Here is a 27871-nt window from a genome sequence, read left to right as displayed (position 1 = left end):
AAGTATCATCAATAATCACAAAATGTCTCCAAACATAATATTTGTTTATTCATTTAAAGGCCCAGTACAATCAAATGTGATTTCCCTGTGTTTTATATATTTCCACATTATGAGGTTGGAATAATACTGTGAGATTGTGGAAATGAGGCGGCAGGTAGTCTAGCGGTTAAGAGCGTTGGACCAGTAACTGAAAGGTCGCTGGTTCAAATTCCTGAGGTTCCTTTTACTAGGTAAAAGATCTGTCGATGTGCCCTGGAACAAGGCACTTAAACCTAATTGCTCATGTAAATTGCTCTGGAGAAGAGCATCTGCTAGATGATAATCCCCTTTTAGTGTAAGAGCTGTTTGAAAAGACTGCCTGAAATTTCAGCCTGTTTTGGTGGGATGGAGTTTGTCCTGCCTGGTGACGTCTCCAGGTGGCAAATTAGTTAACAGACCAATAACAAAGCCAGTTCCAAACCTCTCTGCCAATAACAGCTAGTTTTCAGTTTTCCCTTCCCCAGTCAGACCACTCACAGACAGTCCTATCATCATTCTTGCTTGAGAAACCGGTCTTAGCTAAGAATCTATTTTTGTTTCTTAAAAAATGTGTTTTTAAACAATCACAGTAAGGTACATAAAAGACCTATAACACTTCACTAGAATGGATTACCTTTTGAGCTTTACTTTCACTTAAGTATGATCATTTATCCTGCAGCCTAATGTAAGAATTGCCTGAGAAAATGTTTGATTGACAACATGTTGGGCCACTTTCACACTATGCCAAACTACATCTGACACCACCTGTCTGAATGCGCTTCACTAAATGTCTGGTAAGAGACACCAGGGTCAGAGTGAGCAGACCGAGGCATATTGTTTGTACATTATAGGTCAATAAACAACACATGCTCATTCAGTACTTGGCTTTAGCCTTTGTTGCCACGGAGGAGGAAGAAATCAGTCAATTATCCCCCTCAGTGTTTCCATATGCAGTGGGGTTTGTCATATTTGATCTTGTATTCATCCAGTCTTCTCCCTTGTCTTTTTTCCCCCCTTTGCCCATTGCTGCCTTTGATAAGGTTTATTCTGAAAAGGTACACAGTCATAATTGATTGAAAATAAAGTTAAAAGCATCATTATGGTCCTAGAGTCCATATCCTCTAAATCAGGGGTGGCCAACTCCAGTCCTCGAGGGCCTGATTGGTGTCACACGTTTTCTCCATCCCTAGGAAACACAGCTGATTAATCAAATTTCATTCTAAACTGAAGATCATGATTAGGTGATTATTGGAGTCAGGTGTGTGAGCTGGGGCTGGGGCAAAACTGTGACACCAATCAGGCCCTCGAGGACTGGAATTGGCCTTCCCTGCTCTAAATCATGTTCAAAAGTGGTCAGGAATAGTCTTCAAGGCCTCTTCTGGGTCTCTAGATACGTCCACATTCTACAACAACAATAACACAAATGAGAGTCAGTGTTAGATTTGCGGAATCTATTATAAAAAAATATATTTTTGATATTGTGCTTGCAATAAATGTACATGTTTTGTAAAGCTCACCCCAGGTCTCTCTCTGTGCGTGTTGACTGCCTCAATATTTAGGAAAACATGCTCCACTTTACATCCTGTATCAGGAGCGAAAGAGCCATGAGTGAAATTGAAATTCTGAAATTATTCATTTGACAACAACTTACCATAGGCCACCGGTGTAAGTTTGAGCGCCGTATGAAGAGGACATTTTAGGTATGGCAACTCATCTGGGGAGAGAAAAGGATGTACGTCTTAAGACCTAGTCTCTCCTGACAGCCAGTGCACATGCTAGATTTGGTTCTGGGTGCTGAGATCATCTTTGACCTGACAAGCATCATTATCTTAAGACAATACCAAATAAACCCATGTATTGTTGAACTGTTGTCCAACTGTACCTGAGGTTTTGTCTAGTAAGTAGGCCAGCAGACAACGCATGACAGCTTGGTGACACACAACCAGCACATTCTCCTGTCTCTCCAGCTCCATAATCACTGGCTCCAGACGGTGGACCAGGTCTTCATATGACTGTAGTAGAGCGAGAGGAAAAAGAATCGGACCAAAAAAAAAAAAAAAAATTCCCACTATTGCACCAACCTGAACCATACCATGCACTACATTTTCTTTCTTGCCTTTCTAGCTCGGCTTGGCTCAGCATTATGAATCAACCCAGAGACAGATAATATGGGTATGTTATGAATTATCTTCCCCAGTCACTCAGATCCACAATCCACCTTCCACCAAGTGTCACCTGAAATATTTCATTACAGTATTGTTGCAAATTGGAATGATAGTTCTGACCGGGACTCGAACTCAGTGGGTTCCTGCAACTGTCAGTCCAACACCTTAGCTGTTTCACCAGCAGATTCAAATCTCTTGACAAGGTAGTAGCTAGGTGTTGTACTAAGATCGCTAGGTGTTGTACTAAGATCTCTAGGGTCTGTACAGTACTAAGGTCGCTACAGTATGTCTGAGAGTAATGTACAGTGTATGTATGTTTTGTGTGTATTTGGTGAGCAATGCAATGTGTGGTGAATTAAGACGGGTCCTACCTCACCCTTGGGGTAACGGTAGCGGTACTTGTCCTGGTCTCTCAGTGCAAACTCCTCTGGGTGGTTGTCCTGGATCTCCTCATACGTCATCTCCTCACACACACCCTGACGAGGAACGGACGGTGCAAGGAAGTGGTCAATGAGTGGTACAGGCACGCACTATGATGAGTAACCTATCCTGAGACCCGAAAACTTCCGTTAGCTCATCGGGTTAATTCCTTATCTTTAGCTCAGTAGGCTACTACATACAGTCTTGTGGTGTACAGGTGACCAAATGGGTCACACATTCACTGTGAACTGTATATACACGTGCGGTGCACACTCACATAAAATGTATGCTTAAACTCAGAAGTAAACATTGACTTACTGCATCAATCTCGTTGAGAGCCTTCCACTGCTCATAGGGGATCCCCAGATGCTCTGCAGTCTGGATGGTCCTCTTCATATGACTGGTCCACACCTTCAGATCCTTTATATGCTGGCTCTTGATGAAGGTTCCCAGGGCAGTGGCATACTACAGGGGCAGACCATGTTCACAGGGAATGGGGGTGATTGTTTACATAATATTTTGCTTTATTGTCCATTTTCTTTGCGGATAATAAAACGGTATCTTTGTTCTTTCAACCCAACTCTCTTAGACATATTTTAAATGTCACATGCACCATACTTTATGGCTTTCTCTTGTCTACTCAAGGGTGGGACCAATACATTAAGGCATTGGGTGGAACAATAGAATTACAGTGAATTTGGAAAGTATTCAGACCCCTTGACTTTTTCCACATTGTTACGGTACAGACTTATTCTAAAATGGATTAAATAACACATGTTCCTCAATCTACACTGTCACGCCCTGGTCGAAGTATTTTGTGTCTATCTTCATTTATTTGGTCAGGCCAGGGTGTGGCATGGGTTTTTGTATGTGGTGTGTATGTATTGGGATTGTAGCTTAGTGGGGTGTTCTAGTTAAGTCTATGGCTGTCTGAAGTGGTTCTCAATCAGAGGCAGGTGTTTATCGTTGTCTCTGATTGGGAACCATATTTAGGCAGCCATATTCTTTGAGTGTTTTGTGGGTGATTGTCCTTAGTGTCCTTGTTCCTGTCTCTGTGTTAGTTTACACTAGTATAGGGCTGTTTCGGTTTTCGTTAAGTTCTTTGTTTTGTAGTGTTTAATATTGATTCGTGTGTTACGTTTGTTTATTAAACATGGATCGCAATCTACACGCTGCATTTTGGTCCGACTCTCCTTCACCACAAGAGAACCGTTACATACACACAATACCCATAATGACAAAGAGAAAATAGGTTGACACATTTTTGCAAATGTATTAAAAATAAAAAACAGAAATACCTTATTTACATAAGTATTCAGACCCTTCGCTATGAGACTTGAAATTGAGCTCAGGTGCATCCCGTTTCCATCGATCATCCTTGAGATGTTTCTACAACATGATTGGAGTCCACCTGTGGTAAATTCAATTGATTGAATGTGATTTGGAAAGGCACACATCTGTCTATATAAGGTCCCACAGTTTACAGTGCAATATCAGAGCAAAAACCAAGCCATGAGGTCGAAGGAATTGTCTGTAGAGCTCCGAGACAGGATTTTTGCTGAGGCACAGATCTGAGGAAGGGTACCAAAAATGTCTGCAGCATTGAAGGTCCCCAAGAACACAGTGGCCTCCATCATCCTTAAATGGAAGAAGTTTGGAACCACCAAGACTCTTCCTAGAGCTGTCCGCCCTGCCGAACTGAGATATCGGGGGAGAAGGGCCTTGGTCAGGGAGGTGACCAAGAACCCGATGGTCACTCTGACAGAGCTCCAGACTTCCTCGTGGAGATGGGAGAAACTTCCAGAAGGACATCTCTGTAGCACTACACAAATCAGGCCTTTATGGTAGAGTGGCCAGACAGAAGCCACTCCTCAGTAAAAGGCATATGACAACCCCCTTGGAGATTGCCAAAAGGCACCTAAAGGACTCTCAGACCATGAGAAACAAGATTCTCTGGTCTGATGAAACCAAGATTGAACTCTTTGGCCTGAATGCCAAACGTCACATCTGGAGGAAACCTGGTACCATCTCTATGGTGAAGCATGGTGGTGGCAGCATCATGCTGTGGAGATGTTTTTCAGTGGCAGGGACTGGGTGACTAGTCAGGATCGAGGGAAAGATGAATGGAGCAAAGTACAGAGAGATCCTTGATTAAAACCTGCTCCAGAGCGATCAGGACCTCAGACTGGGGCGAAGGTTCAACTTCCAACAGGACAACAACCCTAAGCACACAGCCAAGGCAATGCAGGAGTGGCTTCGGGACAAGTCTCTGAATGTCCTTGAGTGGCCCAGCCAGTGCCCGGACTTGAACCCGATCGAACATCTCTGGAGAGACCTGAAAATAGCTGTACAGTGATGCTCCCCAATCTACTTCACAGAGCTTGAGAGGATCTGCAAAGAAAAATGGGAGAAACTCCCCAAATACAAGTGTGCCAAGCTTGTAGAATCATACCCAAGAAGACTCGAGGCTGTAATCGCTGCCAAAGTACTGAGTAAAAGGGTCTGAACACTTATGTAAATGAAATATTTAATTTATGTATTTATTTTTTGCACAAAACTGTTTTTGCTTTGTCATTATTGGGTGTTGTGTATATTGATGAGGGGGGAAAAAACATTGAATCAATTTTAGAATAAGGCTGTAACGTAGAAAAATGTGGAAAAGGGGAAGGGGTCTGAATACTTTCCGAATGCACTGTATATCTGAATTAAAACAATAATGTCATATTAGTCTCTGGTGACAGCCTTAACATTAGAATGTTCGCTGATTAGGTTCTGGGGGGCGAGATGAATGTCATAAAGACAGAACCTGTGTGGCCTACTGACCTTATGACCCCTGGGAGAGAGTCCGGAGTCTCCCCCAATGCGACCCAGCAGGTTCATATTGCTCTCCCCGTGGCGGCTCAGGTAGATGGAGCGCGGCGTGACATGGATGTTCATGAGGTAGTAGACTATCCGGCTCTGGATATGGTCCCGCACACAGTTCACCAGGTACCTAGAGCCCACGTTGAAGATTTTGATGTAAGACAGGCGCCTTGGTAGGGGACATATAGAGAGAGCCACATAGGGAGACAATTATTCTCTCCGACAGGTGCATGACACGATTACATGTAGGGGAAATATAAGGAGACAGAAGAAGAGATGGATTTTTTGTTAAGCAAGTCTTTTTTTCAGTTTAGTTATTACTCTTTCTCTAATTCATGGAGAACAGCTGTTAGCGTAAAGCTTGGTCCCAGATTTGTTTGTGGCAATGACCATACAGGAGTTGGCCAGACAGCACAAACAGATCAGGGACCAGGCTGGTTGGCATAATCTGTGAAGCATCAAGGACAGAACTCTACCTGTCTTTCTCATCGTCCAATGGCACGTAGGTTTGCTTGTAGCACTCGATACGTTTCAGGAAGTCTGCCAGTGCCTCCTCCTTGTCACAGTTCAGATAGTCTGGGCTGCTCACCTTCACATCCTGGGACAAAGGTCAGTGTCACAGTGTAGAGTTTAACATCTTGTAGAGTTTAACAGCTTAGAAACAGAGAACCCTCTGGTATTTGAGAGTGAAGTTTGAGAGGAGACTTTTCTCACCGCGATATTCTGTGCAATGATGTCTGGATCATCACAAATGGACTCCACAAAAAATACCTGTGAGGAAAATTCAGTTGTTCAGAGAAAGTGAGCAGTGTTCAAAATTGAGGTTTAATGTATATCACCATCTGAATATGTATTTAGCTGGTGCAGTTGTAGAACAGTTGTTTATTAATAATATATTAGTAGCAGTTACAGGACTGCCTGCACCTGAACCTGCCTTATAGCCTTTTTCCTTGGCAAAGCTCACAATGGAGACCCTCCTCTCCCGTGTTGTGTTGGTGGCATCAAACACCTGGAGGGAAGAGGACATTCCACTCACTGTTGAAGAACTTTGTGGCCTCTGATGCTAGGAGGAACTCTGATGCTAGGAGGAACAGTGGGCACAGTGTATATTTATTTAACCATTATTTCCTCTCTAACTCCCATAGTGGTCATAATCCCTTTTTACCCAGGAGGACCTTGGGAGTGTACTGTATTTGATGTCCAGTGTGTCTGTACAGTATGTGTGAAGTTCAATGCCCTGAGTACTGTAATTTTCACTCATATATGAGGTATGGTGTGTGTCTATCGACTGTCAGCTCAGAGGGACAGTTTTAAGTTGTCCTCTTACTCACAGCTACTTGTCCATGTTCCTTCGAAAAGTAGATAACTACATCTTTAAGGGCATTTGAAGCACAGGCCCTGAGAAAGAAAATACAGGGCGAAATCATTGGATTAACAAACCACAGAAAAGGTCAATCGTACAACACAAAAGGACATAGCAAATCAATTGTTACATAATACTACACACAAACCACCACAGTCTTAAGGAGCCTTCCTCTGCTCAGGTGTTGCTGATGCATGCCAGATCTTACAATACCTGGACAGGTATTTTATGTATCAGCTAACCACATCATATGTTATAGCAATTTGTCAGTCGATGACACAGCTGATGACGTGGCACGCAAACATTGGCCGGTGCAGTAGGAGAACGCTGCTATAGACTGTGTCCGAATTGTCACACCACAAATTTGAGATCAGAATTTTAACAACCACCGTGTAAGAAAGCCTTTTTCTTTAAGCACTCAATGATGACGTCCCAGTTATCACAGGCTGGCAGAGTGTTTAGTGCATTACCAAGTGCAGCTCGCCACCTACTGCTGTGAACACAAATTTCAGTTTTGGACATTATTTCCTTTCTGACCAATTTATTCATCATTGTGCGCGAACTGAACCAAAACTGTAAGTAAAGGTATACGTTTCCCCCTGTATTACTGATGATAGTTGTCAATAGTTTAAGAATATGTTCATCACTATTACAGCATTATGTGTCTCGTTTTTATGCTAGCTGTCACGCCTTGGTCTTAGTATTTTGTGTTTTCTTTAATTATTTGTTCAGGCCAGGGTGTGACATGTTTTTTTTTGTAGGCATTGGGATTGTGGTTGATTAGGGGTGTGTCGAGTATAGGCTTGGCTGCCTGAGGCAGTTCTCAATCAGAGTCAGGTGATTCTCGTTGTCTCGGATTGGGAACCGTATTTAGGTAGCCTGAGTTTCACTTTGTATTTCGTGGGTGATTGTTCCTGTCTCTGTGTAGTTTCACCAGATAGGCTGTAATTAGGTTTCACGTTCCGTTTGTTGTTTTGTATTTTTGTATAGTTATTTCATGTGTCACTTTTCCATTAAAGTCATGAGTAACCACCAAGCTGCATTTCGCCGTTACAGAATCACCCACCACACACGGACCGAGTGGCGTGGTTACAGGCAGCGACAACAGGAGCGAAAGGAGGTACTTACGAGACGCTGTTATGAGGACGTTATGGACAGCAGAAGCATGGAGTATACGACGTGGGATGAAATAGACAGGTGGGCGGCTGACCCAGAGAGAGTGCCTGAGCGCGCCTGGGATTCGCTAGAGCAGTGCGAAGAGGGCTATAGGCGAATGGAGTTGGAGAAACAGACACGGCGGCGCAGAGCGAAACCCGAGAGTCACCCCCAAAAATGTATTGGGGGGGGGGGCTCAGAGGGAGAGTGGCTGAGTCAGGAGATAGACCTGAGCCAACTCTCCTTGTTTATCGTGAGGAGCCAAGGAGGAGACCAGAACCAGAGCCGGTGTTAGAGGTGAGCGAAGCAGAGACTGTGAAGGAGTTAATGGGGAAAGTGGAGTGGAGAGTAATGAGGGAGTTGCTAGCTTGGTGCTATAGATACCATATTCGTCCGACGGATCGTGTCGGGGATTTGATGGCACCTGAGTTAGCGCTCCATACTCGTCCTGAGGTGCGTGTTAGTCGGCTGGTGAAGTTGGTGCCAGCCTCACGCACCAGGTCTCCTGTGCACATCCCTAGCCTTACACGTCCTGTGCCAACACTACTCTCAAGATCTCCAGTACGCCTTCACGGTCTAGCCCATCCAGTGCCACCTCCACACACCAGTCCTCCGGTAGCAGCTCCCCGCACCAGGCTTCCTGTGCGTGTCCTCGATCCAGTACCACCAGTTCCAGCACCACGCACCAGGCCTTCAGTGCGCCTCGCCTGTTCAGCGCAGCCAGAGCCTTTCTCCTCTCCTGCGCTGCTGGACTCTCCCGCCTGTTCAGCGCTGCCAGAGCCTTTCTCCTCTCCTGCGCTGCTGGAGTCTCCCGCCTGTTTAGCGCAGCCAGAGCCTTTCTCCTCTCCTGCGCTGCTGAAGTCTCCCGCCTGTTTAGCGCAATCAGAGCCTTCCTTCCCTCCTGCGCTGTCGGAGTCTCCCGCCTGTTCAGCGCTATCAGAGCCTTCCTCCTCTACAGCGCTGCCGGAGCCTCCTGCCTGTTCGGAGCAGCCTGTGCTGTCAGTCTGCAAGGAGCTGCCAGTCTGCAAGGAGCTGCTAGTCTGCAAGGAGCTGCCAGTCTGCAGGGAGCTGTCAGTATGCATGAAGCAGCCAGAGCTGTCAGTCTGCAAAGAGCTGTCAGTCTGCAAGGAGCTGTCAGTCTGCAAGGAGCTGCCAGTCTGCATGGTGTTGTCAGCCTGCATGGAGCAGTCAGAGCTGTCAGTCTGCATGAAGCAGCCAGAGATGTCAGTCTGCAAAGAGCTGCCAGTCTGCAAGGAGCTGTCAGTCTGCAAGGAGCTGTCAGCCTGCATGGAGCAGTCAGAGCTGTCAGTCTGCAAGGAGCTGCCAGTCTGCAGGGAGCTGTCAGTCTGCAAGGAGCTGTCAGTCTGCAAGGAGCTGCCAGTCTGCAGGGTGCTGTCAGCCTGCATGGAGAAGTCAGAGCTGTCAATCTGCATGAAGCAGCCAGAGCTGCCAGTCTGCAAAGAGCTGTCAGTCTGCAAGGAGCTGTCAGTCTGCAAGGAGCTGTCAGCCTGCATGGAGCAGTCAGAGCTGTCAGTCTGCAAGGAGCTGCCAGTCTGCAGGGAGCTGTCAGTCTGCAAGGAGCTGTCAGTCTGTAAGGAGCTGCCAGTCTGCAGGGTGCTGTCAGTCTGCATGGAGCAGTCAGAGCTGTCAGTCTGCAAGGAGCTGCCAGTCTGCAGGGAGCTGTCAGTCTGCAAGGAGCTGTCAGTCTGCAAGGAGCTGCCAGTCTGCAGGGTGCTGTCAGCCTGCATGGAGCAGTCAGAGCTGTCAATCTGCATGAAGCAGCCAGAGCTGCCAGTCTGCAAGGAGCTGTCAGTCTGCAAGGAGCTGTCACCCTGCATGGAGCAGTCAGAGCTGTCAGTCTGCAAGGAGCTGCCAGTCTGCAGGGAGCTGTCAGTCTGCAAGGAGCTGTCAGTCTGCAAGGAGCTGCCAGTCTGCAGGGTGCTGTCAGCCTGCATGGAGCAGTCAGAGCTGTCAATCTGCATGAAGCAGCCAGAGCTGCCAGTCTGCAAGGAGCTGTCAGCCTGCATGGAGCAGTCAGAGCTGTCAGTCTGCATTGAGCAGCTAGATCCGCCAGTCAGCCATGATCTTCTAGATCTGCCAGTCAACCAGATTCTTCCAGATCAGCCTGTCAACCTGAATCTTCCAGATCCGCCAGCCAGCCAGGATCTACCGGAGCCTACTACCTACCTGAGCTTCATCTCAGTACTGGGCTTCCTCTCAGTACTGGGCTTCCTCTCAGTACTGGGCTTCCTCTCAGTACTGGGCTTCCCCTCAGTTCCGGGCTGCCCCTCAGTCCCGAGCTGCCCCTCAGTCCCGAGCTGCCCCTCAGTCCCGAGCTGCCCCTCAGTCCCGAGCTGCCCCTCAGTCCCGAGCTGCCCCTCAGTCCCGAGCTGCTCCTCAGTTCAGTGGGGTTCTGGGTGAGGACTATTAGGCCATGGTCGGCGGAGAGGGTGGATTATCCCAGGACGCGAAGGGGAGGAACTATGACATTTATGGAGTGGGGTCCACGTCCCGAGCCGGAGCCGCCACCATGGACAGACGCCCACCCGGACCCTCCCTATGGTTTTGAGGTGCGTCCGGGAGTCCGCACCTTGGGGGGGGGGGGTTCTGTCACGCCTTGGTCTTAGTATTTTGTGTTTTCTTTAATTATTTGTTCAGGCCAGGGTGTGACATGGGTTTTTTGTAGGCATTGGGATTGTGGTTGATTAGGGGTGTGTCGAGTATAGGCTTGGCTGCCTGAGGCGGTTCTCAATCAGAGTCAGGTGATTCTCATTGTCTCGATTGGGAACCGTATTTAGGTAGCCTGAGTTTCACTTTGTATTTCGTGGGTGATTGTTCCTGTCTCTGTGTAGTTTCACCAGATAGGCTGTAATTAGGTTTCACGTTCCGTTTGTTGTTTTGTATTTTTGTATAGTTATTTCATGTGTCACTTTTCCATTAAAGTCATGAGTAACCACCACGCTGCATTTCGGTCCGACTCTCCTTCAACAAACGAAGAACGCCGTTACACTAGCTTTATTTTCGCCTGTAATTGTTAGCTGGTTAGTCTAATGTTGCTAGCTACTTGTATTTTAGTTTCAGTCATTGGATTATTATAACAGATGAGTTGTATATTGTTTGTTATTGCTAAATGAATGTGCCTCATCTTAGTATTGATGCCATTGTATTCATGTTTATTATTTTCAAATCACATCTTGTATGGATACATTTACATTTAATTGGATAATCACAGCTGAGTGACATGGCACAAAATTGCAAGCATTGTTCATCTCCAATCAACATTACAGAACCCTAAACTGAGGAACTGTCTCTTTCACCGTCTCTCTAATAGTGCAATGCCCAATGCAGGAGATGAGAACCAGGTACAGGGAGTGAACCATTTAATATAGACGGACATGCAACGGAACAAGAACATCGCCTGGACAGAAACACTACAAAACAATGCAACTACAGGGAACACAGAGGAGCAGACACACTACCGTTCAAAAGTTTGGGGTCACTTAGAAATGTCCTTGTTTTTGAAAGAAAAGCACATTGTTTGTCCATTGAAATAACATAAAATTGATCAGAAATACAGTGTAGACATTGTTAATGTTGTAAATGACTGTTGTAGCTGGAAACGGCTGATAAAAAAATAAAAAAATATCTACATAGGCCTGCAGAGGCCCATTATCAGCAAACATCCCTCCTGTGTTCCAATGGCACGTTGTGTTAGCTAATCCAAGTTGATCATTTTAAAAAGCTAATTGATCATTAGAAAACCCTTTTGGAATTGTTAGCACAGCTGAAAACTGTTGTGCTAATTAAAGAAGCAATAAAACTGGCCTTCTTTAGACTAGTTGAGTATCTGGAGCATCAGCATTTGTGGGTTAAAAAAATGGCTCAAAATGGCTAGAAACAAAGCACTTTCTTCTGAAACTCTTTTGAGGATCTGGTGACCCATGCCAAATCTTTTCAGTCTCCTGAGGGGGAAAAGTTTTTTTTGTTCCTTCTTCACGACTGTCTTGGTGTGTTTGGACCATGATAGTTTGTTGTCTCGACCCGCTCCACTACAGCCCCGTTGATGTTAATGGGGGCCTTTTCCTGTAGTCCACAATCACCTCCTTTGTCTTGCTCACATTGAGGGAGAGGTTGTTGTCCTGGCACCACACTGACAGTTCTCTGACCTCCTCCCTATAGGCTGTCTCATCGTTGTTGGTGATCAGGCCTACCACAGTTGTGTTGTCCACAAACTTAATGATGGTGTTGGAGTCGTGCCTGGCCACGCAGTCGTGGGTGAACAGGGAGTACAGGAGGAGACTAAGTACACACCCCTGAGAGGCCCCAGTGTTGAGGATCAGTGTGGCAGACGTGTTGTTGCCTTCCCTTACCACGTGGGGGCGGCCCGTCAGGAAGTCCAGGATCCAGTTGCAGAGGGAGGTGTTTAGTCCCAGGGTAGCTTAGTGATGAGCTTTGTGGGCACTATGGTGTTGAACGCTGAGCTGTAGTCAATGAACAGCATTCTCACATAGGTGTTCCTTTTGTCCAGGTGGGAAAGAGCAGTGTGGAGTGCTATTGAGATTGCGTCATCTATGGATCTGTTGGGCCGGTATGTGAATTGGAGTGGATCTAGGGTATCCGAGGGGATGCTGTTGATGTGAGCCATAACCATCCTTTTACAGCACTTCATGGCTCCAGACGTGAGTGCTACAGGACCGTAATCATTTAGGCAGGTTACCTTCGCTTCCTTGGGCCCAAGGACTATGGTGGTCTGCTTGAAACATGTAGATATTACAGACTCAGTCAGGGAGAGGTTGAAAATGTCAGTGAAGACACTGCCAGTTGGTCTGCTTTGAGTACACGTCCTGGTAATCCACCTGGCCCCGCGGAATGTTGACCTGTATAAAGGTCTTGCTCACATCGGCTTCCGAGAGCATTATCACACAGTCATACAGAACAGCTGGTGCTCTCGTGCATGCTTCAGTGTTGCTTGCCTCAAAGCGAGCATAAAAGTCATTTAGCTTGTCAGGTAGGCTAGAGTCACTGGGCAGCTCGCGTCTGGGTTTCCCTTTGTAGTCCGTAATAGTTTTCAAGCCCTGCCACAGGGCGGCAGAGTAGCCTAGTGGTTAGAGCGTTGGACTAGTAACTGAAAAGTTGCAAGTTCATATCCCTGAGCTGACAAGGTACAAATCTGTCGTTCTGCCCCTGAACAGGCAGTTAGCTTTGTATGCATCTCTGTGTGTGGAGTAAAGGTGGTCTCTGGTTGCACATGTGCCTACTGGTAAAACTGATTTAAGTTTCCATGCATTAAAGTCCCCGGCCACTAGGAGCATCACTTCTGGGTGAGCATTTTCTTGTTTGCTTATGGCCTTATAGAATTGGTTGAGTGCGGTCTTAGTGCCAGCATCGGTCTGTGGTGGTAAATGGACAGCTACGAATAGTATAGATGAGAACTCTCTTGGTAGATAGTGTGGTCTACAGCTTATCAAAAGGTATACTACCTCAGCTAAGCAATACCTTGAGACTTCTTTAATATTAGACATCGCTCACCAGCTGTTATTGACAAAAAGACACACACCCCCACCCCTTGTCTTACCAGTAGCTTCTCTGTTCTGCCGGTGCATGGATAATCCCGACAGCTCTATATTATCCGTGTCGTCATTCAGCCACGACTTGGTGAAACATAAGATATTACAGTTCTTAATGGTCCCGTTGGTAGGATAATCATAAGTCATCAATTTTATTTTCAAATGATTTCATGTTCGCAAGTAGAATGAATGGCATTGGGAGTTTACTCGCTCGCCAGATTCTCAGAAGGCAGCCCGACCTGCATCCTCTTTGCCTCCGTATTTTCTTCGCGCAAATGACGAGGATTTGGGCCTGTTCCCGGGAGAGCTCGTTAAAGGAAAAAGCTTCTTCCACTTTGTGGTGAGTAATCACTGTTCTGATGTCCAGAAGTTATTTTCGTTAGCAGAAACATTATGTACAAAATAAGTACAAAAATAAGGTACAAACAATATAAAAAAATTAAAAAATAGCACTAATGGTTAGGAGCATGTAAAACGTCAGCCATCCTCTTCGGCACCATCTTAACAGCGTCTTCTTTACACTCCCCTGGTGTTGGTTCCCTAACAAGTTCAATTAACACTTAGAGTTTATGCTGTTAGACGTTCTCAGTGTTATGATATTTATTTGTTAGTGAATGTGAATATATATTATACATTTCATAAGGCCTTTAGTTATGGCCTAGTTATCCTCAACATTGTGGTCTGAAAATCCTGGCTTATGGGCCACATCAGACATGCAAGTCACAATACACTGGTTTGTGAAGTGATTAGTGATTCCTTTTGAAATCCAGACAGAGGGAGGATATTCAACAATTGGAATATTTTATCACCCACGACCTGCATTCAAAATGGCTGCTATGGTGAAGGACTTGACAAACAAGATTACCCAACCCATCTAAACTGGAACAACCATCTCGGTAACAATAACTCCAACCCCTACAAATTGTATTGTTTAATATCAATTAATAAATCAATGTGCATGAGGAAGCACAGATATTAAAACAAATTATTATAAAAGTAAACCTGCAACAAAGCATGCTGGGAAATATGATAATGAAGGCCCTCAAATGTGTTTTTCACAAGTTTTTTAAATTAAATGAAATTAATTTAACTAGGCAAGTCAGTTAAGAACAAATTTGTATTTACAATGACAGCCTAGAAACAGTGGGTTAACTGCCTTGTTCAGGGGCAGAACGACAGATTTTGACCTTGCCAGCTCGGGGATTCGATCCACTAGCCTTTCGGTTACTGGCGCTCTAACCACTAGGCTAGTTAACGGAAATGAACTTACACAGTCGAGTAATAACACCATGCAATGTTGATTCCACTGCGATTGAAAAAACACTATATATATTCACCGCATGTGGTGTCAATTTCAAACCCCCTGGTGTTAACCCCACTAGAATCAACACTCAGATATTGCACTCACAACCATTTTTGCCTCAACACCGAGATTTGAACACTTGCAAATTTGCTGTGAACCCTTTTCCCTATATGCTGTTGTGCACTGCTACTTTGACCACGCACAAAAGGTAGTGGAAAAGTCAGTATAGCAGTATAGGGAAATAGGGTGCCAGTTCAGACGCAACCATAGCTTCATAACATAGATAGAGCAACCCGTCAAACCTGCAGCATCACGTACTTGCGAATCTGCATGGCCTCCTCATTGTCCGGTCTGAAGAACTCAAAGCTCTTGTAGCTCTGGACTTCCCTGCGATACTGGCCCAAGTTGAAGACTAGACGATAGATAATAGACAATAGGGGCCGGAGAGCGAAAGACCATCAACTCCAGTCCTCAGTGACGTGCATGGGCATTCAAGCACCCCTCAGATCATTGAACTTGGCTAGTGTGTGTAAACTGACCTTTTGTGGGAACCCCTATCCAGTTGAGGTAGCGGGTGAGCTTCTTGGATATGTATGTCTTCCCCCTGGCAGGCAGTCCAACCATCACAATCAGAGTGGGGGAGTTGGTGAACTGGGGCACGGAGGCTGGGGATAAACAAGACAAACACCATAGGAATCTATTGTACATGCCTGGTGGGTAAATAGAAGGGTTATCTATGAACACTTTGACAATGGTGGGAGTAAACACTACATTCACGGGGCTGAGTCACTGGCTTGCTGGGGCTCTCTCATGCCGTCCCTGGAGGGGGTGCGTCACCTGAGTGGGTTGATTCACTGTTGTGGTCATCCTGTCTGGGTTGGCGCCCCCCCCTTGGGTTGTGCCGTGGCGGAGATCTTTGTGGGCTATACTCAGCCTTGTCTCAGGATGGTAAGTTGGTGGTTGAAGATATCCCTCTAGTGGTATGGGGGCTGTGCTTTGGCAAAGTGGGTGGGGTTATATCCTTCCTGTTTGGCCCTGTCCGGGGGTGTCCTCGGATGGGGCCACAGTGTCTCCTGACCCCTCCTGTCTCAGCCTCCAGTATTTATGCTGCAGTAGTTTATGTGTCGGGGGGCTGGGGTCAGTTTGTTATATCTGGAGTACTTCTCCTGTCCTATTCGGTGTCCTGTGTGAATCTAAGTGTGTGTTCTCTAATTCTCTCCTTCTCTCTTTCTTTCTCTCTCTCGGAGGACCTGAGCCCTAGGACCATGCCCCAGGACTACCTGACATGATGACTCCTTGCTGTCCCCAGTCCACCTGGCCATGCTGCTGCTCCAGTTTCAACTTCCACCTGACTGTGCTGCTGCTCCAGTTTCAACTGTTCTGCCTTATTATTATTCGACCATGCTGGTCATTTATGAACATTTGAACATCTTGGCCATGTTCTGTTATAATCTCCACCCGGCACAGCCAGAAGAGGACTGGCCACCCCACATAGCCTGGTTCCTCTCTAGGTTTCTTCCTAGGTATTGGCCTTTCTAGGGAGTTTTTCCTAGCCACCGTGCTTCTACACCTGCATTGCTTGCTGTTTGGGGTTTTAGGCTGGGTTTCTGTACAGCACTTTGAGATATCAGCTGATGTACGAAGGGCTATATAAATAAATTTGATTTGATTTGATTTGATTCAAGTGTGTGTGTGTGTGCGCAAACATAATGCTCACCATCTCATCAAGAGAGAGGGCACCAGGGGAGAGAGAGCTAAAATATCAGCTAACCAGGGCACACCTAACAGATCTGCTCCTGAGTGGAGGTGCGGTCTAAGGCACTGTATCTCAGTGCTAGAGGCGTCACTACAGACCCTGGTTCGATTCCAGGCTGTATCACAACTGGCCGTGATTGGGAGTCACATAGGGCGGTGCACAATCGGTCCAGCGTCGTCCGGGTTAGGGTTTGGCTGTCATTGTAAATAAGAATTTGTTCTTAACTGACTTGCCTAGTTAAATAAAGGTTAACTAAATAATAATACAAATACAATATCTCCCAATGGAATTGATTGAGTCATCATTGTTACCATGCTATGTCTTACCAGAGGTATACAAATGTGTTCTGCATTATAATCATGGCCCAAGTAATTAGTCAACTCCTTTGAGAGTGTAGGCCTACCTCACTATACCCTGAGCACCACAGAGTATCCCATGCAGCCAGTCACATGGGTGACAACACCACCCTGAGGACAGTACAGTACCAGCATCTTGTTCAGCATGCGATTTCATCATAGAAACACAAAAACTGGAACAGAAGCATTCCACGGGATATATTAGACCAGTCAATAAAGTCAAGCTCAAACTGCATATATCCATAAACTCCAGATATAATTTCTAATTTCAGAAATTTAAGCAGCTCCACTTACTCTAGCCTACTAACGGTCAATACTAATAGTGGCTAATATTTAACATGATAGAAATAGGAAACAGAGAAAGTCTGATAGCCTAGAATAAATAACATTCAAGAGTGCCCATTCCTGCAAGTTAAATTGGGCCGTACAATTTAAATTCTCTACAATGTCATAGCATTTCAGAAACTTTACTGTGGGAAAGTTGATATGATATGCTTTAGTTTGCTGCCATAGGACTGATTTCACATTTGTCTCTAGCGATTAGAAGGTTAAAGAGATCTAAAACAAGTGTCATCTATGTCTACCATTCCCTATCCAAACGGCTTACTCATTAACCAAGCTCTTATCAAGTTGTAAATGACATTGCATGGAGAATGGTGTAATTTCTATTAAAAAATATTAAAAAACATTCATTATTTCCTCTCGCAGAAAGGTGGTGGAATTCTTAGGGAATTAATTCAAGGTCAGAATACACATCTCTGCCACACCTTCATTTCTTAGATCTCCACCCTGAACGAATAGCGGGTGAATAGCATGCTATTCTCATGCTTAAATTCAAGGTCAGAATACGCATAATGAGAACATTTGGGACCATTGACATACGCTTCACCTGGGTCACAATCGGCCCAGTTGTTTTCTGGAGGGTATCTGTCATTTTTTTTTTTTTACCTCATTAAAGAAGAAAATAATGTACTTTCTACTTTTTTACATTTCCCCTGACACCCAAGTAAAAAATTGTCCCAGTCGTGCACTTATCAAGAGAACATTCCTGGTCATCCCTACTGCCTCTGATCTGGCGGACTACCTAAACACAAATGCTTCATCTGTAAATGAATGTCTTGAGTGTTGGAGTATGCCTCTGGCTATCTGTAAATAAAATTTGAACAAAATGTGTGCTGTCTGGTTTGCATAATATAAGGAATTTGAAATGATTCCTATTTTTACTTTTGACACTTAAGTATATTTGAGCAATTCCATTTACTTTTGATACTTAAGTATATTTAAAACCAAATACTTTTAGACTTTTACTCCAGTAGTATTTTACTGTGTGACTTTCACTTGAGTCATTTTCTATTAAGGTATCTTTATTTGGACCATTTTAGTACTTTTTCCCACCACTGATAGTATCCATGCCAATGGTGCCATCCATGCAAGTCACGGGACAGTGTTAAAGTAGGACAGCAGAGAGCAGCACTGTAATCCCAAGGCCCACTTATTCCATTGAGAGACAGATGCCTGCCATCGGCGTGAGGAAGTTTTCTCACGCACAGGGCATGGGGAGGAGAGAAGGAAGCCATAGAATAGATCTATGAGTGTCACAATATGAAACATTCAGTCTTCGCAACAAGAGCAACACTTGAACACTCATCCACCTGTTGTTTCAGATAACTTTCCCATGACTCGTACTAATGAATGAATTAAGAAGTTGAGAGGAAAGAAGCGAGAGAAAACAGACAGAAGAGAGAGGGAAATAGAGAGAGAGAGAGAGAAACAGAGAATGAGAGAAAGAGAGAACTTGACAGAAAGCCAGGCTGAGTGGTTCTTCTCACTTACAGCCTCTCCTGCGATTTGGCTTGCAGCATCCCATCCCCAACCATGGCACCCAGATCTTGAGCAGCGGAGTCTGCGTGAGCTCATTCTTCTCCTGGTCTGTGGTCATGTAGGCATTCAACAAAGCACAGACAGACAGAGTCATGCAACACAGCACAGTCCTCCAGGCCCTGTGCAGCGGAGCGAGTGTGAGCGAGGAAGACAAGAGGAGCAAGACAGAAGCTTGTTTCAATGAATTCTTGCACGGTCACCTGACTGTTGCCAAGGAGAACGAGGGGAAGTGGGAAGTGGACGACCTCTGGGATAACGCCCCAAATGGCCCCCGATTCTCAATAGTGCACCGTTTTTTTGCCAGGACAAAGGTGCCCTGAAGTAGTGCACTATGTAGGGAGCATGGTGGATTTTGGGACATGAAATATAGCTCTGTAGCTTAGCCTTTCTGTTTCACTGCTACTCAGCTGTTAGTGAGGTACATGGCCAGAGGAAACTCAAATCTCCAGCCAGTAGGGAGGAGGAATCACACAGTCACACACATCTGTGTTGTGGTGGTGACATGGCACTAAAGCATTAAATATATCAGCCCTTTTGAGAACAAGCTCATGAAAAATGAACAGTTTAACCAAAGTTAACTCTCACTGTATAATGAACTGATCAGAACATTTTATGTCGTGATGCAATGGTTGATCTATTTCACTTGACAACACGCTGTATATATATATCACTTGCGTTTAGAGACAGTGCGGTGTTACTCAATTATGCCACAAGGTGGCAGTTGGAAGTCAGAGTTCACAGCTCCAACTTGGAAACATTGATCTAAAGTAGAGGAATGATCAACTGGCTCTGTTACTGATAGTGCCATATCACCAGATGTGTGATTCCTCCTCTCTATTGGCTGGAGTTTGTAGTTTCCTCTAAAGTAGTGCCCTCTGGCCCTGTTCCTCACTAACTGCTGAGGAGCAGTGAAACAGCGTGGCTAAGGTACAGTGCTAGTGTACATCCCGAATGGCAACATATTCCCTAAACAGTGCACTACCTGAGAGCCCTATGGGCCATGGTCAGAAGTAGTGCACTGGTATATTTAAGCAATGAGGCAGTGTGGTATATGGCCAATATACCATGGCTAAGGGCTGTTCTTAGGCGTCACGCAACGCAGATGGCTGTGACACAGCCCTTAGCCAGGGTATATTGGCCATATATCACAAATCCCGGAGGTGCCTTATTGCTATTACAAACTGGTTACCAACATAATTAGTGCAGTAAAAACTCTGATATACCACGGCTGTCAGCCAATCAGCATTCAGGGCTCGAACCACCCAGTTTATAATTACATTTCGAAACAGTGTGGTGTTCATTAATTATGCCACAAGGTGGCATGTGAAAGTCAGAGTTCAAAGATAAACTGGCTCTATGGTTACTGACTCACCTGTCTGTCAACAAGTTACTAAGGTAATAAGGCTTTCACCCATGTTTCTCAAATGACACATTTCGAAGTTGTTCCAAGTGTCAAATTTCAAAGTGTTTAAGATTAAGTTTAGGCATTAACTCCGAATGGTTAAGGTAAGGGTTAAGGTTTGGGATAGGCTTAAAACAAAAATATCAAAAACAACTTTCTATCGCTGGATTCAAACATGCAACCTTTTGAACCAGAGCCAGATGCTTACGCCCATCCACCATCCCCGTCCACAATGCCCTGCCAGTATCATGGGTGACCTGCCTGAATAAAGTACTAACCAGATTAAAGAATTAGACAGCCGACAGCCTTATATGAGACATGTGCAGTCCCTGATCTGATCTCATTACAACTCAATTACTCATTTACAAGCATTTTGCTACGCTACACCCGCAATAGCATCTGCTAAAGAAGTGTATGCAACCAATAACACTTGATTTAATTTAATCCAGTGGAATTTTAAAGGGAAGAAGGATTATGGATTAGATCATGTGATAAATAGATCATATATCCTGCCAGCAGGCAGGGAAAATTGTTTGAAATGACTTCATGACAACAAGATTACAACCAGTTGTAAACTGACATTTTCAACCAGCTTTGCCTATATCCTCTGGCTGCTTATATATACAGTATCTTACACCTGACAGTTTTGTAGTCTTACATTCAGTGGCAACATTATTTGGATCATTTCCACTGTGGGATTTGCTGTAACGATTGTGACTTACAACTTATCAAGGCTGAAATGGGCATAACAACAGGATACTTTTCAATAAAATGTTGTGGTCAAATTCTAACAGAGACAGACAGACAATTAGTTTGTAAATTAGTCTGACAGCATCTTGGCCTGTGCCAGTACTCCCAAACAGGTAATGCCAAATCAAATAAAATTTTATTGGTCACATGCACATGGTTAGCAGATGTTATTGCTGGTGTAGTGAAATGCCTGTGCCTCTAGTTCTGACATTTCAGCAATATCTAACATGTAATCTAACAATACCACAACAACTACCTAATCCACACCTATAAATATATGGATGAGCAATGATCGAGCTGCATAGGCAAGACGCAAAAGATGGTATAAAATACATTATATACATATGTGATGAGACATTATTAAAGTGGCATTACTAAAGTGACTAGTGATCAATTTATTGAAGTGCCCAATGATTTCAAGTCTGTATGTAGGCAGCAGCCTCACTGTGTTAGTGATGGCTGTTTAACAGTCTGATGGCCTTGAGATAGAAGCAATTTTTCAGTCTCTCGGTCCCAGCGTTGATGCACCTGTATTGACCTCGCCTTCTGGATGTTAACGGGGTTAACAGGCAGTGGCTCGGGTGGTTGTTGTCCTTGATGAACTTTTTGGCCTTCCTGTGATATCAGGTACTGTAGGTGTCCTGGAGGGAGTAGTTTCCGTACCAGGCGGTGATGATTCCTGATAGGATGCTCTCAATTGTGCATCTGTAAAAGTTTGAGTGTTTTAGGTGAAAAGCCAAATTTCTTCAGCCTCCTGAGGTTGAAGAGGCGCTGTTGCACCTTCTTCACCACACTGTCTGTGTGGGTGGACCATTTTAGTTTGTCCGTGATGTGTACGCCGAGGAACTTAACTTTCCACCTTCTCCACTGCGGTCCCATTGATGTGGATAGTGTGGTGCTCCCTCTGGTGTTTCCTGAAGTCCACGATCATCTTTTTTGTTTTGACGTTGAGTGAGAGGTTGTTTTCCTGACACCACACTCCGCGTGGTTCACCTCCTCCCTGTAGGCTGTCTCGTCGTTGTTGGTAATCAAGCCTACTACTGTTGTGTCGTCTGCAAATTTGATGATTGAATTGGAGGCGTGCAGGACCACGTAGTCATGGGTGAACAGGGAATACAGGAAGGGGCTGAGTACGCACCCTAGTGGGGCCCCAGTGTTGAGGATCAGCGAAATGGAGATGTTGTTTCCTATCTTCACCACCTAGGAGCGGCCCTACATGGTCTGTGGACCTATTGGGGCGGTACGCAAATTGAAGTGGGTCTAGTGTAAAAGTTATGTTGGAGGTTATATGATCATTGACTAGTCTCTCAAAGCACTTCATGATGACAGAAGTGAGTGCTACGGGGTAATAGTTATTTAGTTAAGTTATATAAGCCTTCTTGGATACAGGAACAATGGTGGCCACCTTGAAGCATTTGGGGACAGTAGACTGGGATAGGGAGAGATTGAATATGTCCGTAAACACGACAGCTGGTCTGCGCATGCTCTGAGGACGCGGCTAGGGATGTCGTCAGGGCGAGAGTCATCCACGGAGAAGGAGAGCCCACAGTCTTTGGTAGCGGGCCGCGTCGGTTGCACTGTATTATCCTCAAAGTGGGCAAAGAAGGTGTTTAGTTAGTGTGGAAGCAAGACGTCGGTATCCGTGACGTGGCTGGTTTTCTTTTAGTAGTCTGTGATTGTCTGTAGACCCTGCCATATACGTCTAGTTTCTGAGCCATTGAATTGCGACTCCACTTTGTCTCTATGTCCTAGTCCGCGTGATCAAAACAGTCTGGAAGCGAGGATTCCGATTGGTCAGACCAGTGTTGAATAGTTCTTGTCACAGGTACATCCTGTTTGAGTTTCTACCTATAGGAAGGGAGGAGCAAAATGGAGTGGTGGTCAGATTTGCCGAAGGGAGGGCGGAGGAGGCTCTTGTATGCATCGCGGAAGTTAGAGTAGCAGCGTGAGTGCTGCAATCAATATACTGATAGAATTTAGGTAGCCTTGTTCTCAAATTTGCTTTGTTAAAATCCTCAGCTACAATGAATGCAGCCTCAGGATATATGGTTTCCAGTTTGCATAAAGTCCAGTGAAGTTCCTTGAGGGCCGTCGTGGTATCTGCTTGAGGGGGGATATACACGGCTGTGACAACAATAACGAGAATTCTCTTGGGAGATATTATGATCAGCATTTGATTTTTAGGAATTCTAGGTCAGGTGAACAAAAGGACTTGAGTTCCTGTATGTTGTTACAATTACACCATGAGTCGTTAATCATGAAACATACACCCCAGCCCTTCTTCTTCCCAGAGAGATGTTATTTTCTGTCATCGTGACGCACAAAGAATCCCGGTGGCTGTCCCGACTCTGGCAGCATATCCCGAGAGAGCCATGTTTCTGTGAAATAGAGTATGTTGCAATCCCTAAGGTCTCTCTGGAAAGCAACCCTGGCCCTAATTTCGTCTACCTTGTTATCTAGAGACAGGAAATCAGCGGGTAAAATACTCGGAATCGGTGGGTGATGTGTGCTTGCCTCCGAAGTCTGACCAGACGGCCGCTCTGTCTACCTCTTCTGCAGCAATGTTGTTTTGGGTCAGCCTCTGGAATCAGTGCCCGTAACACAGCTGGACATTCTTGTATCTTTAGTGTCAGACCTCATACCAACTGTTACCGATTTTCCTAGTCGGCTACATTCTGGGCAAATAGAATTGTATGCCTATTGTCAGTTGGCATGTTAAAAAAGGTTATGTAGCAAACGTAATATTCTGCAGTAGCCTACAGACAGTGTTTATGCCTTTCAGTAATGATCACAGTGTCTAGATCTGTTTTTGTTAGTAGAGCCCAGGAGAGAGAGGAACATGCTATCCTTGCCGGCTGAGAGTTTGGCCTATTAGGAATTTAGTCTGGCCTCCCTGCTCCAAATAGAGTGACAGGGATAGACATTACTGTAGCAGCTGAGCTATGATTGGGCAGCAGCTGTAAACCACAGCTAAGTGCAAGTGTGTTCCTGGAAACACTGGGACCTCTCTCTCTCTCTCGCTCTCTCTCTCTCTCTGCTGTCTTAGAAAGCCTTTCACAACACACTGTTCTGAAGGACCACCATTGAAAAGAGGGGAGAGAGGAGGATGGAGCCATAAGGGTGAGATTGAGAAAGAATGCTTAAGTATCCATCATGATGTTTTAATGCACTTCAACTCTTTGATATTTACCAGAGCTGACTTCACTAAGTCCTGTGGATAAACTCTCACATTTTGCCAGTGCTGGAGTTTCAGAGGCTGACAGAAACAATCCTAGCCTGGGGTGGCAGGTAGCCTAGTGGTTAGAGCGTTGGGCCAGTAACCGAAATGTTGCTGGATTGAATCCCAGAGCTGACAAGGTATAAAAAAAAATCTGTAGTTCTGCCTCTGAACAAGGCAGTTAACCCACTGTTCCCCAGTAGGCCTCCATTGTAAATAAGATTTTGTTCTTAACTGGCTTACCTAGCTAAAAAAAAGAGAACCCAAGATTAGAGCCATAGAGAGGAACCATCATTTCCACACATTGGACAGACACTGAGGAGACAGGCAGGTGTCAATATCTCCTCTGTGGCATCCAGACCTGACCATTCACCGCTCCCCCGTCCCCCCCGTCCCCCTCTCCCTAGCCCAGAGGCAGCCTACCTCATGCTCTGGATTCAGAACTGGTACCCACAGCGGAAAAGTCTCATTGGGGCAGCTGCCTGCTGAGGCAACATGGGGTCACAACGTTCTGTTCCCATCTTGCGTCTCACATTTCTGTGTCCCATACTGAGTTGTCATCATAACCTTTGGATATTGCTAGAAGGAGTTCCGACATGAATTTCACATCTATTCAGTCCTGAAAGATATTCTGCTGCTGTGTTGCTCTCCCTTCTCGCATGTGTTGCCTATGACAGACTGCAGGCTGAGCTGCTTGGTGTGGGGCTCTCTCGCTCTCTTTCTCTCTCTCTCTCTCTCTCTCTCTCTCTCACAAAATGTTTACTTGGAACATAATGTACTTAAGGTGGTTGAGGTTCCATTCCATATGATGGCACGAGGTATAAGGATGGCAAGAGGGTTCATAACATTTTGCAGTTGGTTGAGCAAGACAGACCGTCCCAGGACAGGCCCCAATGATCTGATCAGGTTCCATACGGGGAAGCATAAACATGTTTCCAGTGAGCTTGAAGGGTCCTGGCTGGGAAACTGGCCAAGTGCTGCTGACTAGCTTCATTCATTCACAGATAGTCTACTAGCATACTATACCGGTCCCGGACCATGTTAAGCATACTGTATGTCAACAGAGCACAGGACCAAAACTAATACTACTGGGTAGTTCAATGAAATTAGGGCATTTTGCATCCCTTTGATATTTTGAGTAGAAGTTGTGCACCAATATTGCATTTTAAAAGCCTGTTATATTGAATGAAGTTCCCTTTAATATTGACCATATGGAGAATTTAATCAATCAGCTTTTTAATATGAATCTTGACTCGTTAAAATGCCAAAATTCAGCAACCCTCTGTGACATAGTCAGGTCATAGTGTAAAAGCAGGTGAGCTGGTTCTACTCTTTTTGGCCATTTTGTGTTGTGGTGGAAAACTGAGCGGGTCGAGCATAACCCGTCAACCCTGTTAACCCATACTGTACAGGCTAGAAATATTTTAACAATTACAGTTTTTTTGTGTGAAGCTTGCATTTAATTGCCACTCCCTGTTGCACACAACAAACTTCCATTCCCCCTGTCAAAATGGGATTCATGGCTTATATTTGGCATTTGGGTAAAATTTGGTTGAGATGTTGATCAATGAGATTTCAACTTTTATTCACCCACTCAAAATACAGACAGAAATTTGTTGAATTCCCAAATGTGTTATCACAGCGCTTTCAACCATTTAAAAGCACAACAAAGTTCAAATGTGAATACAACGTCAGATATTTTGTATTTACTGTATTTAACAACTTACTGTGTTACTGTCTAATAGCAGAACCAAATGACCTGGAATGCAGTTGAGATAACATAAAAAATACATGGTGCAAGTGACCAATGCTGTTCAAGCTTCTGGCAGATTATCATAGCAATTGTGAAGATCTCCGAAGACCTGCGACCTTTGCATGCTATCTTGAACATGCACGCTTTCTATGATTACATAAGTAGTTACAGTGGGCTAACCTCAATGTGACTTAGCCTAATAAATCATTTATGTTGGATTCACTTCTCCATCACAACCAAAAATCTACGTTAAAGAATATGAGTAAATCAAACCAAACTTTATTTAAAGTCCGTTTAAAGTTTGGTTTAATTTAGTCCTATTCTTTAGCAAAATCAAATGGTTGCAATGGAGAAGTGTATTCAACATATCAATTATTAATTTGTAGACAAATGGGAATTAAAGCATGACTAAGTCAGAGACACATATGGGATGATCCAAGCAGAAGATCTCCTTCAAATTTTGATATTTGGTTGCGTTGACAACCAAACAAAATTCAATATCCAGTTTGCCTACAAATTAATAATCAATATGTTGGATTCACATCTCCATCTCAACCAAAAAATGTAAGTTCAAGAATAGGACTAAATCTATTCCAACTTTAAATGCACTTTAAATAAAGTTTGATTTGATTTAGTTTAGTACTATTCTTTAACTTACATTTTTGGTTGAAATGAAGATGTGAATCCAACATATTAATGATTAACTTAAATATTTACATTTGAAATTAACCAAAGCTTGAAAACCTAGGCCTTTATTGTCTATTTTTAGTTGAAGCCTGGGTTGAACTGAAACAATACCTGTTGATGACTTTACAAATGCTATATAGGCCTAAATAGTATTATTGATGATGACTTATAAAGTATGGTTGCATTTCATTTGCTCTGTTGAACCTACACTTTGGAATGACTTCGATAGCAAAAGTGAATATGTTTAGTTATTAAGAGATCTGTCAATAATGATTCTCACAATAGTGCATTTCTAGTAGTCAGTGACAAATATAAAAGCTAAGCAGGGCTGTTTTTTTTCTGACAGTGGATATAACGTTGAAGCTCTGACGTTGTTTCAAAGGTGAAAATTAAACATATTTTATAGGTTTGTTTATGTTGAGAATTGGTTACAATGATGACAGTAACCCGTGGGTGATTTTTTTTAAATTTAACCTCTTGAGATGGGAAAATGTGTTTTTTTATGAAGTTAAACATGTGCTCTTAATGGCAGAATGTTAAAGTCAGGTGGAATCAAGTTACACTTCTCAAACGGCACCGAATTGGTGGAACAACCCTTGGGGAAACAACAGAAGATAAGAGTTACCAGAGGGACAGACCTTCCCAAGTCCTTTCCCATTTGGTCTGTGTGTCCATTCTTTTTCAATTCAGGCGGCTCAACTTGAAACCCAGAGTACACGTTGTCCTGTCTGTTGTCCTCCTGTATATTGTACTGTCTGCATCACAGGGTGCACCAAGTCTAATTTTACTCGCATGCACTTCTGTGCTGCTGGACTCAATCCCCTGAACAACATGTGCTCATAACATGTGCATAGAAAGCACTAAACCAGCAGAGTAAAGTTGGACTTGACTATACTATCTCAGAGCTTTACTACTCCTCTCTCTCTCAAAAGAGATATTGCTTGTTTTTCAATGATCGGTCTCACCTGCACTGTCACAGCGGCGCCTCATCATGTATTCCATATTGGGCAGTTCCATCCCTGCCAATATTCTCAGTGTGTCTAAGAGCAGAGTGCACGGTCTGAAGAAGACTAGCGGGTGGCTATGGAGCTGCTGCCAGATGCTCTTCTCAATGTAACCAAACCTCTCTGCCAAAGCCTTTTCTCCCCCTTCACCCCCTCCTCCCTCTTTCTACGACACATGGACATATGATAGTGGCACTGGGCGTGTCCTTTTA

General features: G+C 44.5%; 1 protein-coding gene across 10 annotated transcripts; it reads right to left on the bottom strand.

The window, feature by feature from the left end:
* Positions 1 to 27: 27 nt before the first annotated feature.
* LOC109869383 (6-phosphofructo-2-kinase/fructose-2,6-bisphosphatase-like) lies at positions 28 to 27784 on the bottom strand. Of its 10 annotated transcripts, none has more exons than XM_031803685.1 (15): positions 27621 to 27784; positions 18799 to 18894; positions 15393 to 15518; positions 15172 to 15265; positions 6797 to 6863; positions 6400 to 6474; positions 6180 to 6236; positions 5942 to 6063; positions 5427 to 5595; positions 2922 to 3068; positions 2555 to 2659; positions 1901 to 2030; positions 1670 to 1732; positions 1536 to 1600; positions 28 to 1421 (listed from the first exon to the last, which is right to left on the bottom strand). In XM_031803685.1, the coding sequence occupies exons 1-15, from the start codon at positions 27670 to 27672 to the stop codon at positions 1362 to 1364; spliced, it is 1428 nt and encodes a 475-aa protein (XP_031659545.1). In that variant the 5' UTR covers positions 27673 to 27784; the 3' UTR covers positions 28 to 1361. The 10 variants fall into 10 exon arrangements, with proteins under 10 accessions (XP_031659545.1, XP_031659544.1, XP_020315076.1 ...); XM_031803684.1 differs by having other exon boundaries at positions 5427 to 5634; positions 27621 to 27781; XM_020459487.2 differs by having other exon boundaries at positions 5427 to 5634; positions 18799 to 18965; positions 27621 to 27780.
* Between the last annotated feature and the right edge of the window lie 87 nt (positions 27785 to 27871).

This window comes from Oncorhynchus kisutch, linkage group LG24, assembly GCF_002021735.2.
Source record: "Oncorhynchus kisutch isolate 150728-3 linkage group LG24, Okis_V2, whole genome shotgun sequence".
Classification (NCBI taxonomy): domain Eukaryota; kingdom Metazoa; phylum Chordata; class Actinopteri; order Salmoniformes; family Salmonidae; genus Oncorhynchus; species Oncorhynchus kisutch.
Note: the sequence above shows the minus strand (reverse complement) of the source record. Positions and strands in the feature narration are given on the sequence as shown.